This window comes from Stegodyphus dumicola, chromosome 9 (genome assembly GCF_044657685.1).
Source record: "Stegodyphus dumicola isolate Sdum_Otavi_A_Nest chromosome 9, ASM4465768v1".
Classification (NCBI taxonomy): Eukaryota; Metazoa; Arthropoda; class Arachnida; order Araneae; family Eresidae; genus Stegodyphus; species Stegodyphus dumicola.
The window spans coordinates 85,700,173-85,716,074 of record NC_140776.1 but is presented as its reverse complement, the minus strand read 5'-3'; the positions used below and the strand labels follow the sequence as shown (position 1 = coordinate 85,716,074).

The following is a 15,902-nucleotide window of genomic DNA, read 5'->3' as shown; positions in this document are numbered from 1 at the left end:
TTACCATCCAACTGAACTTGATTTAATTACAAGCTATTTCCATAACTGTGATAAATTTAACAATTTAATCTAACTTGAGTTTAGCCTACAAGCTTATCCTAGACCGCGGCAGGAATATAAACTACTAACCAAAATTGAATCTAACGTCAATCGAAAATATCCACATCAAGATCAACGTTGACAAACATATTGTACTTTAATCAGCAAAGAAGCAATGAACAGCTGACCAAAACTCTTACACGGCTATTCGTAATTTCTAAATTTTTTAGTAAAAACTGTTTCTACTCAAATTTACATAAATTCTGGAATGAGCGAACCTTGTGGCAAATAGAGGCAAAAATGAAAGAAGTAAATTAAACATTTCATTAATAAACATAAAAGCCACACTCGTCTCTTCCAGAAGAGCTCTGAAATGCAAAGCATTTAAAAAACTCTACACTATATCTAACCGAAAGAGAAACACATCAAAGTATAATTTAAAAGCGAGCAAAAAAAATAGTCCTCTTTTCCAAAAAACAAAACTCTATTATAAAACATTTTTGCCTCTGAGGTAGAGGGATTTGTGTCTTAATTGCCCTCGAAATAAATCGTTTGTTCAAAATCAACGCTAAGCAAAAGTTGCTTTTTTGCATAATTTCAAATTCTGCTTGCTTAAAATTGGCTTCCTATTAGGAGTTTCTTTCATTTAAGTAGAAATGAATACTCTAACATTGCAAATCTTAAAGCTCTGATAAAAAATTCCCTATACAATGTTTTTTTTTTTTTTTTTTCATAAACATGCGTATCCATTCTGCTAGAAGCCCTTTATGAGGTGACACTTATAAAAATAAAATGAATTCTATAAAAATAAAATATGTTGAATTTTATAGCTTTAAATTTATCTAAATACTTGCTTTACCTTACTTAAAATGCAAATATATATATATATATATATAAAGTTTTAAAATGTTTTGTCATATGATATCTGTGGAAATCCTCCTCCTTATGTATCCTTGGTTTATTTGGACAGTAATTCACTCTTGCTGCATTTTCACCCTTATGTTGTCATCTGTAAAGTACGACACAACTCCTTTGTGCTTTTACGCGTTCCCTTCTAATTCACTTTCATCACCTGAAAGTAACAAAATAACGATTTGAATTCATTACAACGCTAGCTGCATCTGTTAAATACTGATAAAAACTCCCCATGCTCCCGTTGGTCTTGAACTAAATTACCAATGTCTCCTAGAGGCGCTGTGGTAATAGTGGAGGGTAGAATACCTCTTTTGTCTCCCTTTTAAATATACATAAGCAAGCACATTTACTGTATCAAACAACCTGTGGCCTAATCGCAATCAGGTATTTCAAGCTTAAGATTTTTTTAAATAGATCGGCCTGACCACTGCCAACTACTGTCTCTTTTTACAATAAAGATGAATTATTCTTATAGGAAAATATTAAGTAAAAAAGTTTCACATTTTTATTATATTAAGCTCTTAAATATGAATGCATTTCGATTGCGCATTTAAGAAAGGTCCATCTTTTTGCAAGAAATTAAAAAAAAATTAATTTCTACGAGAGTGGTCAATTATGTCTCGTTGTAAAAATAAATAAAATTAATTGAAATTTTATGTACACTTTAGATCATTTTTCGATAATGTTCAGAATTCTAGTTAAATATTTTGAAAATTTTGACTATTTGCTCGTATAACGACGAATTTTATTTCATTTATCAGATTGCTCAGTTGCAAGATATGGTGACTGAAAAAGATAGAGTTATTAAAGATTTGGCTGAAAAGTTACTAAGGCAACAAGATTATACAGATTTAAAGAGAGAACTTAGGTAAGTTATATCGCATTACTAATAATCAACTAAATGCATTAAAGTATCAGTTAAAATTTGGTTAGCTAATATTTTAATTTTAACTAGCCCTTATATATGTATACTTATATAGAGAAATATATATGAGCTAACTACATAGACACAAATTTATACACTTCAGTACCCAGTAATAAACCGAATTTTATCGAATTCGTTACTTTTTCTCATTAAATCTTCCTTTATCTGTTCAAGTATTAATGTGTTTGTATTATACAATTCATATCTAATTATTTTGTTCAATTATCTTCATTTCTAGATTGCTGAAAGCTTTAGATATGGGTGGATGGCAGTCCTGGGGTAATGAACAAGTGGAAGTTGGATCGCCAGCAAATGACAAATCTCCGTCTGAACCAGCAGACACAAATGGAGCGAGAATGACTCCATCCTCAGGTATGCAGCACCATGTTTTCAGTTATTATTATTTGTATTTCTGTATTTAATATTTGTATTCCGTTACATTAAATAATTTTCTACTTACTTATTTTTAAATACTTAGGTTTTTCTACATGTGTTGGTGTTTTTATTTTTTAACATTCTTCGCTAGCAACACTTTTCGGTCTCTGATAGTTTTATATAATCACAGCAATTATAATTTGTGACGGCAAATAGTTTATTCACATTAATTGCAATTATTAATAGTCTAATAATAACGTCAAGTAGACCTCTATTCCTGACAAAACTTTTGCAATAATTATCGCCCACATTCCTGGATCAACAGTCAAACCTTTGATATAAATTTTAATATCATACTGCACATTTCAAAGTTAAGAACAATGCATTGCGGAAACTAAAAAATAAACTTGGCTTGAAACTTACATATGTTTTCTTGCGGAGTAAAACTGAGAGTAATATTTACCTAACTCCTTTTGTAAGCTTTTGCAAAGCACTAACTAAAATCCTCAACTTAAAATTTCTTAACGGTTTCCATTTTACTAAATGTTTATGACATGCCATAGGTTTAAAGAGTGATAGAAGTACCATAACCACGTTTTTATTTTACGTTTAATTTTACAGGTAACCAGAAATCGCTATTCTGTTTCAGGCAACTCCTACAATTACACAATATTTTGAATCGGCCGCCATCATTTTGTATATACCATGTTTATAGAAGTCTTTAGCAGGCCTTTATTTTCGCAACCATTGGTCTAACAGATATTTGTTCTGTTGCGAAATAAAGACATAAAGATTCGTGTTTTGGCATTTTTATATTTAATATTATCATGGAGCTTTATTTCTTTAGAATCATAATCTGATAAACGTACAAAAATTTAGTAAAGTAAAAATATTTTCCATTTTTAATTACTGCAAATGATCTTATAAGTTGGCCATGTGCTAATTAATAATGAAGCCTGATAATGTTTTTTAGATTCTGTGAATAAATCTCCATTTTGAAAACAGTTTATACTGATTAATAATTTTCACAATAATCTGCATTGAAATGTTCATCATTTAATTTTTTAACATGAGAAAACTTTTTCTAAATTTTTCTTTGGTTTTTAGTTATGTACAAATCCAAACATTTCGTTCTTCAATTTGCGTAGGCCCCTGAATATGATGTTCGAGTTTAATATCAAGTATCTCGGTCAATTTTTGTCAAACATTTTGTGTTTTACTTTTTATCACGAGTATAATGTATTCCTAAATATAAGTATAGGGACCGGAGAAAACGTATAAAACGTTAGGTTTAATACTTTTTTATTTTTTATAAAACTAACTTATTCAAATGAAAAATATTAAAATATGAAGCTTTGCATGATTTAAAGCATTTTCTTATTTGGAAGTACATTTTTACGACCAATGGTTGCGAAAATAAAGGCGGGTAAAGACTTTGTGGACCCGATGTACATTCCTATAAGACGCTCTTAATAACGTTCAGGATTTAATATCTCTTGACACTGTAGCCCAGATTTGGCTTTACATTTTTTGTTTATTTCTTATATTCATTCATAATATACTATAATCCATCAGGACATGAGCTAAGAGGACAATAGGTGCAGAAGATAGTATTAAATGTTAGTCTTAACCCCAAGTTCAAAACATTTTCTGTGTCTGAAAATGATGGACTTACTTAAGATAAAAGGAAAGGTTGTGACATCACTGTAAGAATATAATGAGATCGTATTACCAGGGCCTGCACCAGAGCTGTCCAACCGGTCGACGGCACCAGGCGGTGGTAATTAGGGGCGACAAAATATGTTTATATTTTAAGGATGCACTGGTAAAATCATTAGGAAACGCAGAGATTTCCTCCAGGTGGTAAAGTGTCTAGCGCCGACCTTGCGTATGACTTAAAGAACAAAGCATATTTTTAACTTTTCTGATGAAAATAAAAGGCGGAAAATTTTAAGCCAAGGAATCTCACTTGGAAAATTAGTGAAATTAACACTCGTTGCTATTTATAGCTTTCTTCTTACATTGATACCACAGCAATGCCTATGTGGAATGAACTAGCTAGCCTAATGATTGGACATATTATTTACTTCTACAGAAGTGTTCCTTTAAGGTTCGATTTCTGTTTTGCCCATTTTCTATGGTTTCTATGGTCTATTTTTTCATGATTACTGGATTTTAGAGGTACAACCCGCAAAATACTTTTATCATTAATTATAATCGTTTTACATTATAATTTTATTACAGGTGACGAAAGTGGTGGTGGGACTGAAGAACCAGCTTCTGTATCTACTCCTCCCTCGGCATCCTCGGTAGACACCGTAGACACTGTATCTACAGAACAACTGCAACGTTGTCTTCGCATCAATGTAGATCGATTTTGTGGCGAACCTTTAAATACTCTGACTATATCTAGATGTGTTCGTGAGCTCCTGAGTGTCAATAATATCGGACAAAGGCTCTTCGCCAAGTTAGTCCTCGGGCTCTCACAGGGTAAAAAAAGATTCCTGAGTTTATTATTTTAACACTTTTTATTTAAAGTGCATAATTTCTAAATACGCAGAAAATTTTGAATGAATTGCAAAATGCATTGCATCTTGTGTTTCATTACCGGATTAAATGAGTAATTATTTTTATTATTATATGGGAGAAATTTAGAAACCGGTCATTGTCAAGACTTTATACTGAAATATAAAAATGGCATAAGTAGTGTTAAAAATTGCAGAATAATAAATCTAACACGAATTGATTGTTTTTCAGTTCAAAACTTAAACTAGCTGCTGCCTACTTAATTAATTATAATTACTCTTTTACTCATTTCTATACTTTTTTAAAATAAGAACGATGGATTGTTATTCATTTGATATAACACGTAATTAAAATTTTTAACTTTAATTTCCACCTTTGCAACAATTATGAATTTAAGAAATTTTATGCATTTTAGATAATCACAATGCAAAATTCTTTTCCATAGGTACAGTTTCCGAATTGCTTTCAAAGCCAAAGCCTTGGGACAAGTTAACCGAGAAAGGTCGAGATTCCTATAGAAAAATGCATGCTTGGGCTTGCGACCAACATTGCGTTATGTTGCTAAAGTCTCTTCTTCCCAAAAAGGGTATGACATGAGATTTTTGTTAAAATTTCTTATTTAAACTGTAAGTATAGCAAAGTTAAGATTACATGTCTTATCATAAATCCTATTTCGTTTGCGATCTTGACTGTAAGGAAGCTTCCCAATTAGTACCAGAAGCACATATGTTTTTCAAGAATTTAAAAATACCTGCACGTAACCAGTGACTATTATACACAGTGTCTGATTATCACCTAGATGCTCAGATTTTAGACAGTCTATTAATTTCTTGTAGTCTGCTTTTCTTAGTAAAAACAAAATCAATGAACATTCATTCACTCCCAATGAACGGAGGAATGTTCCCAATGAACATTCGGAATCAATGAACATCCGGAATATATAAAGGGCTCTTCAGACTGGGGTTTATCTGAGCTAACGGAGTCAGTTCCGTGTGTCGAGTAGCTCCGCTATACCTGCTGTTCAGAATTTTCAACTCGTTGCGCTATGGGAAAAAATCTGATTTTGGAGATTGGTCGACTCAGTCAGTTGTCTCCGTTAGCACAGATAAACCCCAGTCTGAACGGTCCTTAAAAGAATGCTGTGACTTACAGACTATCTTAGCCAGTCCTCATTATAAATGTTTACGGAACGAATACTTTCATATTACTGTAAAATTTCTGAAACAGACATCAGTAGTCTTGGTTTGAGTGTTATGAGTTTTGATTTGATTGACGATATTTATTTGACCGATATGATTGATTTGATGAGTCTCGAATTGATTGTTAAAATAGACGCATTAAACAAGGAACAATATTTTATTTCAGGCTTAATATAAGAAAGACATAATTAGAATACTGAAATCAGTGTGAATTTTTAGATTTAAATGCTTTCAGTAGCAAACGATTTCCATAGAAACAAAGCTATGTCCAACGTGAAGCATTATACACGAGAATATATATATATGCGAGGTGTGACTCAAAAAAAACGGGACTATGTAGCTTGAAAATAGAGTGGAGTTGGCAACAACTGTTTTAGTGGCGTCATGGCACACACCTCCTCTATCCATGCGGCCAGTTTCGACTTAACCGACGACCCAACTGCATTCTGCCGGAAAAATGTCCAATGTAAAAACCAAACAGCGAATCAACATCAAGTTTCTTGTGAAACTTCAGAAATCAGCCACAGAGGAAACATTTCAAATGTTAACCGAGGCTTACGGAGATGAAACTTTGTCTCATGCTCGTGTGTTTGAATGGTATAAGCGGTTTTCATGAGGAAAGGACAGTTTGGAAGATGATGAATGTGCTGGGCGCACAACACGTTCATAATGACTGAATGGGTTTTAGATGTCAGACTGTTAATCAATACTACTACATTGAAATACGAAAATGACTTCGTGAAAAAAGAAGGCCACACTTGTGGAGTGATGGATGGCTGTTGCACCAGGACAATGCACCCGCTTCAATGCATTTCCAATATCCGATTCTAGCTTCCGGTATAAGCCGCCGTTTCGAATATGGAGTGAGTTCCAGAGAGGCCAGTATTGCTTTGTGGTAGGACTATATATCGAAATGTCGTGCCAGGTAGGTTTGCTGTTTGAAGACTCCATTAATTCAATTATGGGTTTAATGTCGCCGTGTTTCAGTTGGGCTATCCTGACTTCTTTGTCACTGCCTGGGTCTGGGTCTGCCAATGTTGATATTGTAATTTATCGTGCGACGCGGTTAAGCAGCTAGTATTTCGCTTCGACCGTGGAACAATATCGGCAACTTTTTGGTTAAGGTCTTTTAGACAGATCATCGACGTTTTCGTGTGTCGATCCTTTTCGATGCTGGTTTGGAGTTCGAAAATTCTTGAAATTAAACAGCCAGGTCAACGAGGCATTATCTGGGTGAAGCAGGAGTTTTCAGCCGGAGAGGTAATGGTGGAAATGATCTACGGCTTTAACTATGGCTATTCACACTTTTCTGGTAACACAGTAATTTCTCTCCGGTTCAGATAGACACTTGCTCCGGTGTGCTACGACACGTTCTTGACCATTTATTTCTTGGGACTAAATAGCACCGATACACTCACTGCTTGCATCCATGTCAAAAATAAATGGTTTGCCGAGCTGAGGATACGTCACTTTTGTCACAGATTTCAAAACTCCTTCAATTTGTTAAGTGGTCTTCACATTCTTTTATTCAAGAGAAATTTGTTTGCTTTCTGTCAGTTTGTGAAATGGAAGAAAAACGAAAAGAAGAAGAAACGTCTTTCACAAAACTCTTAAAGTAGGTGCAAAGCCCCAGGAAACTTCTCAGCTGATAGACGTTTCCGGGTGTTTCCAATCTTTATATGACGACACATTTTCTGGATCCGTACACACCCTTTCGGCAGAGATTGCATGTCCGAAGTAAGTCACTTCCTGTCTGAACAATTTACATTTGGCAGGACTTTAGACTGGCTTCCTTCAATTTCTGAAGCACCTTTCTAATATTTTCTAAACACTTTTAAATCTGTTTTCGATGATGCTGATATTATCGATTGCTGAAAGTTTGATAACATCGCTTTCTTGTATGTCCTTTAGAGGCTTTCTTATTTCTTCATGTTTAACAATCGGCAGACGTCTTGGAAGAAGCTTATTTGGCGGATGAACCCTTGTAACAATTTTATGTTGTGCCAAACTGGTTAGACTTAAGTCAAAAGAAATGCAGGAGAAAACATCTTGAAATTCTTAACGATACATACTTTAGTACACTTCTCTTCATCGCTTAGTTGTACATTCTGCACTAACTCCGTTGTTAAGCTTCCCGAAGACGCAGAAGACTGCAGTACTACTGTTTCGTTTAACGCAGGTCACTGGAGTACATGCTGGAACCACATCGTCTTTCCAAATGAATTTCTCCTTATCGCTTACGTTGGCAGCTCTCAACGGGATGACAGACCTCAACAGATCGCAGAGTGATTTCACTCCTTTATCTATTATTCCTAGAAGAATTATGTTCTCAGAGACAAAAGGCAGTATTTTATTTTTTAAAGTCCAAGGAAAAATATTCTTAGAAAATCTAATCCAAGTATGCAAGGATATGTAATATCTGCCATCCACCCATATGCAATATGATGTTAGGTGGCGCTTCCAAACAAGGTGTTAATATTTAACTTTTCATGGATGTCGATTTTATCACCGGACACAGTCTGGTGATAACGCAGGTCGGAGTCCAGATGAGTTTACCGTCCAATGGTTGAAACAGTTCTTTTGGGATGATGGCAGGACTGATTTCTGCATCGATGATCATAGTACAAGGAACTCAGTTTGTGTGTTACATCAGGGTTCTTAACCTTATTCCCCATCTGGGCACATCTGACAAACAGGAAATGCTGGTGGGCGCAGTAAAAAAATTTTTTTTTAATCTGAAGGATTTCAGATTTTAAATAACGTCCAAAGGGGCGTTTTTCTTAACGTTTTGTGTGTTACCTTTATTTATTAAATATCATGTTTTTTGTAATTAAATCATAAAATTCAATTCAATAGGAATGTCGCAAAATAATTTTAAAATGAGCATATCTTTAGAATTTCCGATACACAGTTCCGCGCGCTGTAGTTAAAAAGGTTGTTTTTTTTCCACCCGTAGATTGTTGTCATTACTCGCTTTGAAATCCTTGAGTTTGTTAATCAAAAATTCGTCAAAGTTTTACAAAATATGAAATCGATAATAAAACAAATTACAAATTTCAAATTTGGTCTTCCACATGCCTATATTCGTAGAAGGATTACGTCATTCAAAATTCGATGGCTCTATGTACCGCTGTTTTATCTCAATGCGAGAAATCTATCTGCATACATTTATGCAGATTTTTCATTATTAATTTCTGCAAATATAATGCAGGACTCTAACATTTGGTGGCAACAGTTTGAAACGTGATTCGCCGTTTATAGTTATTCAACGCAAAATCGCAAAACGAAAACAATAGTCTTTGAGGGATAAAGCCCCTTTGGACTAAAAAAATGTGTAACGATTCTTAATGTTTCTTTAGTTTATTGCAATCATAAGCATCATAAACAATACTCTACATTAAAAAGGTAACAAAAAATTCAAAATAGTTGCTAATATAGTATTCAAAATAGTACTAATATATAGCGGACAGTCGCGGGCTCACATAAATAGCTTCGCGGGCACATTGGTGAACGCGGGCACGGGGTTAAGAACCCCTGTGTTACATGATGAAAAGACCATTATTTTCCACTCAATGCAAAAATTGGAAGTGCTTTAAAATGGGACTTCTCAGTATCTGTTAACCTCCCCTAGCAAGATGGCCACTAATTTTTTTCTCGCCTTCTTGCTAGGAAGTGGTCTTAGCTTCCGTATCTTGAGGTCTTCAATGGTTCGTTCGTATGTGGCACTAGCCACTGCAGGTGTCAGCGGCTTAGGATCGGTTTTTGTCACTTATATTCCGCTTTAAGACACTAAATTGCCTGGTTAAATCGTCTAGACAAGCAATCACGTAATCCACTGGCTCCTGGACTTGAGCATCTCTGATTGGGTGGCGGTGTCTACGAGGTACTTGATTGACTGCTTAGAATTGCATGGCGTATACTAAAGCTCTTTTTTATCCTTTATATCCGCCTTTCGCACAGACTTTTCTGTACGTCGGAATCCAGATGCCACCGACGAAGAACTGCAGGACAGGATTTTCCTTTTTTGCTGGGGAATCCGAAAAGATGAGATGAGACAGCCTTTCAACATCCGTCGCTGCTCCTTGGAGTGTTACCGTGGGCTTCTGTTCGCGAGAATTTAACTGAGGCTTGCTATAGTGTTTCAAAAACTTCTCTCCAAGGCACAGCTGTAACGCGCCTTCCTCTGCTTTCAAAGAAGCGATAAAGGGGCAAGCCTTTATTTCGGAATCCAATCCATTTGCGTTTGCCACTATAGAGAACTGAGTTTTCTACACTTTCCAGGAAATCTTTCCATCTTACGTGGATAGCTTTAGAGAGGGTTGGGATGATATTGTTAGGAATGTTAGGAATTTAAAGCCGTCAGAATTGTTTTCCGCTCTCACTATGGATTTCTCTAAGCTGTCAATGTCCTTGGAGACAGCAGAAACTCTGCCATCGATTTGTTGTTCGACAGCCGAAACCTCTTCGATTTCTTGTTCAACAGCTGTAATTCTTTCTCAGATTAAATATATAAAATACATAATACATAAAATTAAAACAAATCATTCGAATTTTGAAAAAACTCGTCTCGAGGTGCACCCCTATGTACCAAATTTCGTAGCCCTGGGTCTATTAGCTTACGCTCAGCACGAAAGAAACACACAAACACAGACGACAGACTCTTCTTTTTATATACTATATAGATAGAAAGTATTGCCGTCCGCATTTTATGAAACTTAGTACTAACACTATTCTTTTGGCAGCGCTGAATCAAATATGGTACGGTATGATTTTCATTTTCAAATGGCAATTTAAAATTTAGCACATTCTCTTCCGATATAAAAATTAATGAACAAAAAATAATGTCCGTGTACAAAAAATAATGAACAGAGAATTTTAAAAATTAACAAAGGCTTTTCTCATACTATTTGTCAATGTAAAAAATATGATCGACCCTATTAACAACCTAAATAAAATTATTTATTTCATTTTCTTAGATGTACGAGAAAGCTCATTTCATTTCCAAATGCTCCCCGACGTCTTATAATTGTATTTTTTCAATAGGCAATGTATCTTTTCTGTTACTCATTCCTAGCTCCTTTTAACATAAGTGCAATAAATAATTAATAATTATTTGCAGTAAAATGAAGAATAATTATTTCCTCTATATTGCTTGATAATAATTATTCACGATTTTGAATGAATCTTATTGTACAAGTGCACAGTTTAAAAAAAAAGAGAGAGAGAGAGATAATAATATTTTCTTATAGGACGAGATGGTTCTTCGAAACCGGAAATAGAAGAACGGAATCTTCCACCAACCTCTGAAGCGCAATGTCCGACTTCGAATGCTGAAGACAGCACAACTGCTCCTGAGGTATCCGTTGCATCCCAACAAATGCAGCATAAGGATATACGGCACCATATGCATCACGTAGGACACCACCCACTGTATACCGACGTAATGAACGGTTCGAAAGCGTTCTGCCACTATGGTCCGGAGTTTCCGCCAGTTATGCTGGCTCACATTTATCAAGAAGAACTTCTTAAGCTGATTGGTACGAGATTATGCTATTAAAAATTTTTCTCTTTTTTTAAACTTTATTTTAACTTGAGATTTAATCTTTCTCGAGTAAAATCACAGAATTTCGTAAACTCAGATCAAATGAGTAGCAATCGTTATGATTACTGAACATGTATTTACGTTAGTTACAGAAGCTGCTTTTATTTATTTTATAATATTTTTTCTACATCGTTGCTGGATAGTCATTTAGGGTTCAGATTTGATTCGGTAGTCCAATACAGATCATGAGAAATTCTGTGAACAGCATGGGAGCTCCTACACAGAAGTATCGTAAACACAGAAGATAGTCAAATATTAATCAAAACAAACAACTAATAACAGAAATCTCAATTTGCTTTTTATGACAGAAGATGAACTAAAAAGTCAGAATTTAGTAAAGAAACTGAGAAATCTCAATTTTACATTATTTTTAATTTAGAAATGTGTAAGTGTTAACATTACTTCCATATGATTTACCTGTAGTTAGATTAAATTTCAGATTTCAACTAACTATTTTGGTATTTATATCAAATAATCTCTGTATATCTTTAAATTTTCGTCTTGTTTTCAATTCGCCAGTTTTTGTGTTATCAGTGATAAACATTTTATTCTGCTTTTCAAGTGCTTGCTTATTAATTTTTCATGCAATAGGAAGTGATTAGGTTTGATAAGAGAGCTTGACCCCGACCTGCTTATCCAAATCAATGTTTAATCAAGAGATCGTAATAAGACCAGCCTGGGCATTAACAAGCAAAATCTAGCCATGATCCCTTTACATATTACCTTATACATAATTCAGGGAAAGTAGGGTGCAGGAAGCGAGTAACAAAAAAGTAAAAAATGAAAGAACCAAAAGAATAGCTAAAACAGATCCAACGGGATAACCCCTTTAGCTACTAAATCTGATCACTTACACACAAATCAATAACTAATGCGAACTAAACACAACTGGTGCTGCATTTAATCGATAAAACAAAGATTTCCAATCACACCTCAATCTCTACCATATCTTTATTACTGTTAATATTTTTCATCATTTTTCGTGAAAAAGCAACAGTCTTTTCATAAGATTTTGAGACTTGAATATAAAGTGACATTACTCTATCACATTCATGCCGGCGCGGGCCACCGGTGGCGCGCACTAGTCTGTCTCATCGGGTGGGCGGCGCGTACCACCGGTGGCCCGCACTAGTCTGTTTTATCGGGTGGCGCGTGCCACTGATGGTTCGCATTCGAGTGTGTGATTATAGACGCTGAAAATTAAAATAATAAAAAATTAACTTTTATTTATTACAAAAACTTTTTTAATAAAAATTATGATTAATAACTATTAGCAAACGTACAACTCGTATACAGGTCTGAACAGGTAATCTGAACAGGTAATAACCGCGCGCCTCCAGATGAAACGCGGCAAAAATTCGAGCGCCGTCTCACGGCGAAGAACATAAAAATTGGCCCCGGCGTGAACGTGCTATAATAAAGGATTTGCCGTTGGAACTGCGTTATAAAATATTTGTAAAAATATGACATTTTTACAAATGTGTACGTAGAATTAATGACAAAGGAACAACTTGGTAAAATGAATGTCTATGCTTCATCTTAAAGTTTCAGATATCAGTAAACATGAATAATTTGTTACAAAAACGTTTAGAGCTATTTATTTAAAAAAAATTAAGTAACCTTGCAAGGTACTTTTGCCCTCCTTTCTGTATATTTTCGACATGTAACGGTAGCACATTCGGTGTGTATTCGAGAGGCCCAACTTCGAATCCCGACGAGGAAATTGCTCATTTTCCACATTCCCTGCTTTAAAAAATCCTAATGTCTTCACAAACTTTCTCTTCATAGCAGTTTACAACCCTCTCAATAGACTTCTTCAGGTACAGGATCTCAATATTTTGACGTCCACGAATTACCCCACGATTATTGCGGGTGATCTGAATGCTAAATTTCATACTTGGCGCACTAGGAAGGATAACCGAAATGGAAGAATTCTAAATAATTATTTGCTTAGGAACGATGTGAGACTAGTTGCCTCTCACTTACCTACTCACATCCATAATAATGGAGTGGGAGATATCTTGGACATTGTCTTATTCAAGAACATTAGTACGACTCCACTACTTGAAATGCACGAAGAATTGTCATCGGACCACTTCCCAGTCACGTTTGACTTTTATGGAATTTATCCACCTTTAAAAATGATCTCCTATAAAGTAAATTGGAACTCCTTCACAGAGCAGCTCAGAGATTACCCCTGTAATAGCAGCTTTAACCATTGTAGTGACATCGAAAATCAAATCACAAAATGCAGAATGCCATTAAAAACGCTTCCTCGCCGAGGAATTCTGAAAGTCATCTCGCCCTTCCGACAAGAATTAAGGACATTATTAAGCGGAGAAATCGCATTAGAAAGCAGTGGCAATTATCCCGTAACCCCAGAGATAGAAGACTTGTTAATTATCTTAACAGGGAAATCAAACGCGAAATTCAGGATTTCCGCTCTGAAAAATGGAATTATTTGCTGGAAAATATTTTGAGCCAGGGACGTCCTTTAGAATCGCACGCTCGCTTCGAACCACAAGGACCAATAGCATTACTCCAATTCATCACATGGGTAACATACACCATTCTGAGACTGAAATTGCGAACTTAATGGCAGAAGAATTAAGTAAAGTTTTTCAGCTCCACCCAGAAGAGGATACCGAGCATGAAAAAGAAATTCAATACTCCGCTACCTCGCTTAAATGCAGCACTCCATCTGATTACTTCGATCTCACCACCCTCAGAGAAGTTCGACAGATTATCAAAAATCTTAAAGTTCGCAAGGCCAGAGGTTTTGATGAAATCAGTAATGACGCCCTCAAGGCCCTCCCAAGAAAGTGTATTGTGCTTCTCGTGAAAATCTTTAATGCCTGCATACGACTTAGATATTTTCCCCAGCAATGGAAGCACAGCATCATCATTACAATTCCGAAAGCGGTTAAAGACCCGAAATTAATAACTAGTTACAGGCCGATTAGTCTGCTTCCTGCTTTGGGAAAGGTCTTTGAAAGAGTTCTAAAAATCAGACTTACCAATCACCTTGAGAGACTTCACCTTATCGACAGTTCGCAATTTGGATTTCGAAGCGGTCATTCTACTACGCATCAAATTTTAAATCTGGTTGAATATATTGCAGGCATCTTTCAAAAAAAGGAAGGCAGTCACTGCGTGCTTCCTCGAGATCGAAAGGCATTCGATCGAGTGTGGCACGCAGAACTTATCCATAAGCTCAGAAATTTTCTGCTCCCGGTCAGCTTTATTCAACTTATGATCTCGTATCTTTACCGTAGAACATTCCAAGTAAAGTGTGGAAATGCAATTTCCATGAAAAAGATAATTTACAGTGGTGTCCCGCAAGGAGCAGTCCTCGCTCCCTCTCTTTTCAATATATTTATAAATGACCTCCCAAATTCCTTGGATTCCAAGATTCTAAAATACGCCGACGACACGGTCGTACTTACGGATTCTGTCAGCCCACCTCTTGCAATCGAAAAACTGCAATTCAAAATAAATATCGTTACGAAATGGTGCGAGGATTGGAAAATCAATTTAAATTCTGGTATATGCTGTGTTGTGATTTACAGAAGCTACAGGCAGAATGTAATTGTTAATACGGATATCAGAATTAAAAACGATACAGTTCCGATGGCTGACTCCTATAAGTATTTAGGAGTTATTATACATAGCAAGCTCACCTTTAAATACCATGTTACAGCCGTAGCGGAAAAAGCGAATGCTGCGTTCTGTGCCCTTTACAGCTTGATTGGCAGGAAGTCTAACTTATCGATAAAAATCAAAAGAACACTGAACTTTCCTTAATCAGACCGATTATGTTATAAGCAGTGCCAGCATGGGCGACAGCCACCAAGACTGAGCGTGCTAAACTAGACATAATACAAAATAAAATACTTAGAGCGATTGTGAACTCACCTTGGTTTGTGACGAACTCTCAAATTCAGGAGGATCTGAATGTGAAGTCCATGCATGAACAAACTTTGATCACTTCACATAATTTCTTTGAAAGCCTTAGAACCTCTTCCTACGCTTCTATTAGAAGCCTGTGCGATTATGACCCTACTGTTGCATATGTGGTCAAAAGATCCCGCACCATACATCACAACCCGTCTTGGTAGTTGTATTTATGTAAATAGTTTTCAGCTATTTTCTGTGTGTTATAATTACGACTTTTGTTATTTTTGAATGCAACATTTGATACCACGACCAGGAATGCCAGACCCAAGCTCTGAAAGTTTTTACGCCTCCGGGTGACAGATGTACCTAAAGTACATCTCTTTTATTTTACTACCGTGATTGGCCTTTGGCAACTCTGAACTTT

At 35.6% G+C, this 15,902-nt stretch overlaps 1 protein-coding gene across 5 annotated transcripts in view; it reads left to right on the top strand.

The window, feature by feature from the left end:
- Nucleotides 1-15,902, top strand: part of LOC118195792 (homeobox protein cut-like) — a 354,176-nt gene that overhangs the window by 309,709 nt on the left and 28,565 nt on the right. For all 5 annotated transcript variants that reach the window (XM_085823714.1, XM_085823713.1, XM_085823712.1 and 2 more), the window contains 5 exons: nt 1,716-1,822; nt 2,118-2,251; nt 4,499-4,744; nt 5,226-5,366; nt 11,229-11,516. In XM_085823714.1, coding sequence (XP_085679840.1) covers nt 1,716-1,822; nt 2,118-2,251; nt 4,499-4,744; nt 5,226-5,366; nt 11,229-11,516 — 916 coding nt within the window. The remainder of the gene's footprint in view (nt 1-1,715; nt 1,823-2,117; nt 2,252-4,498; nt 4,745-5,225; nt 5,367-11,228; nt 11,517-15,902) is intronic.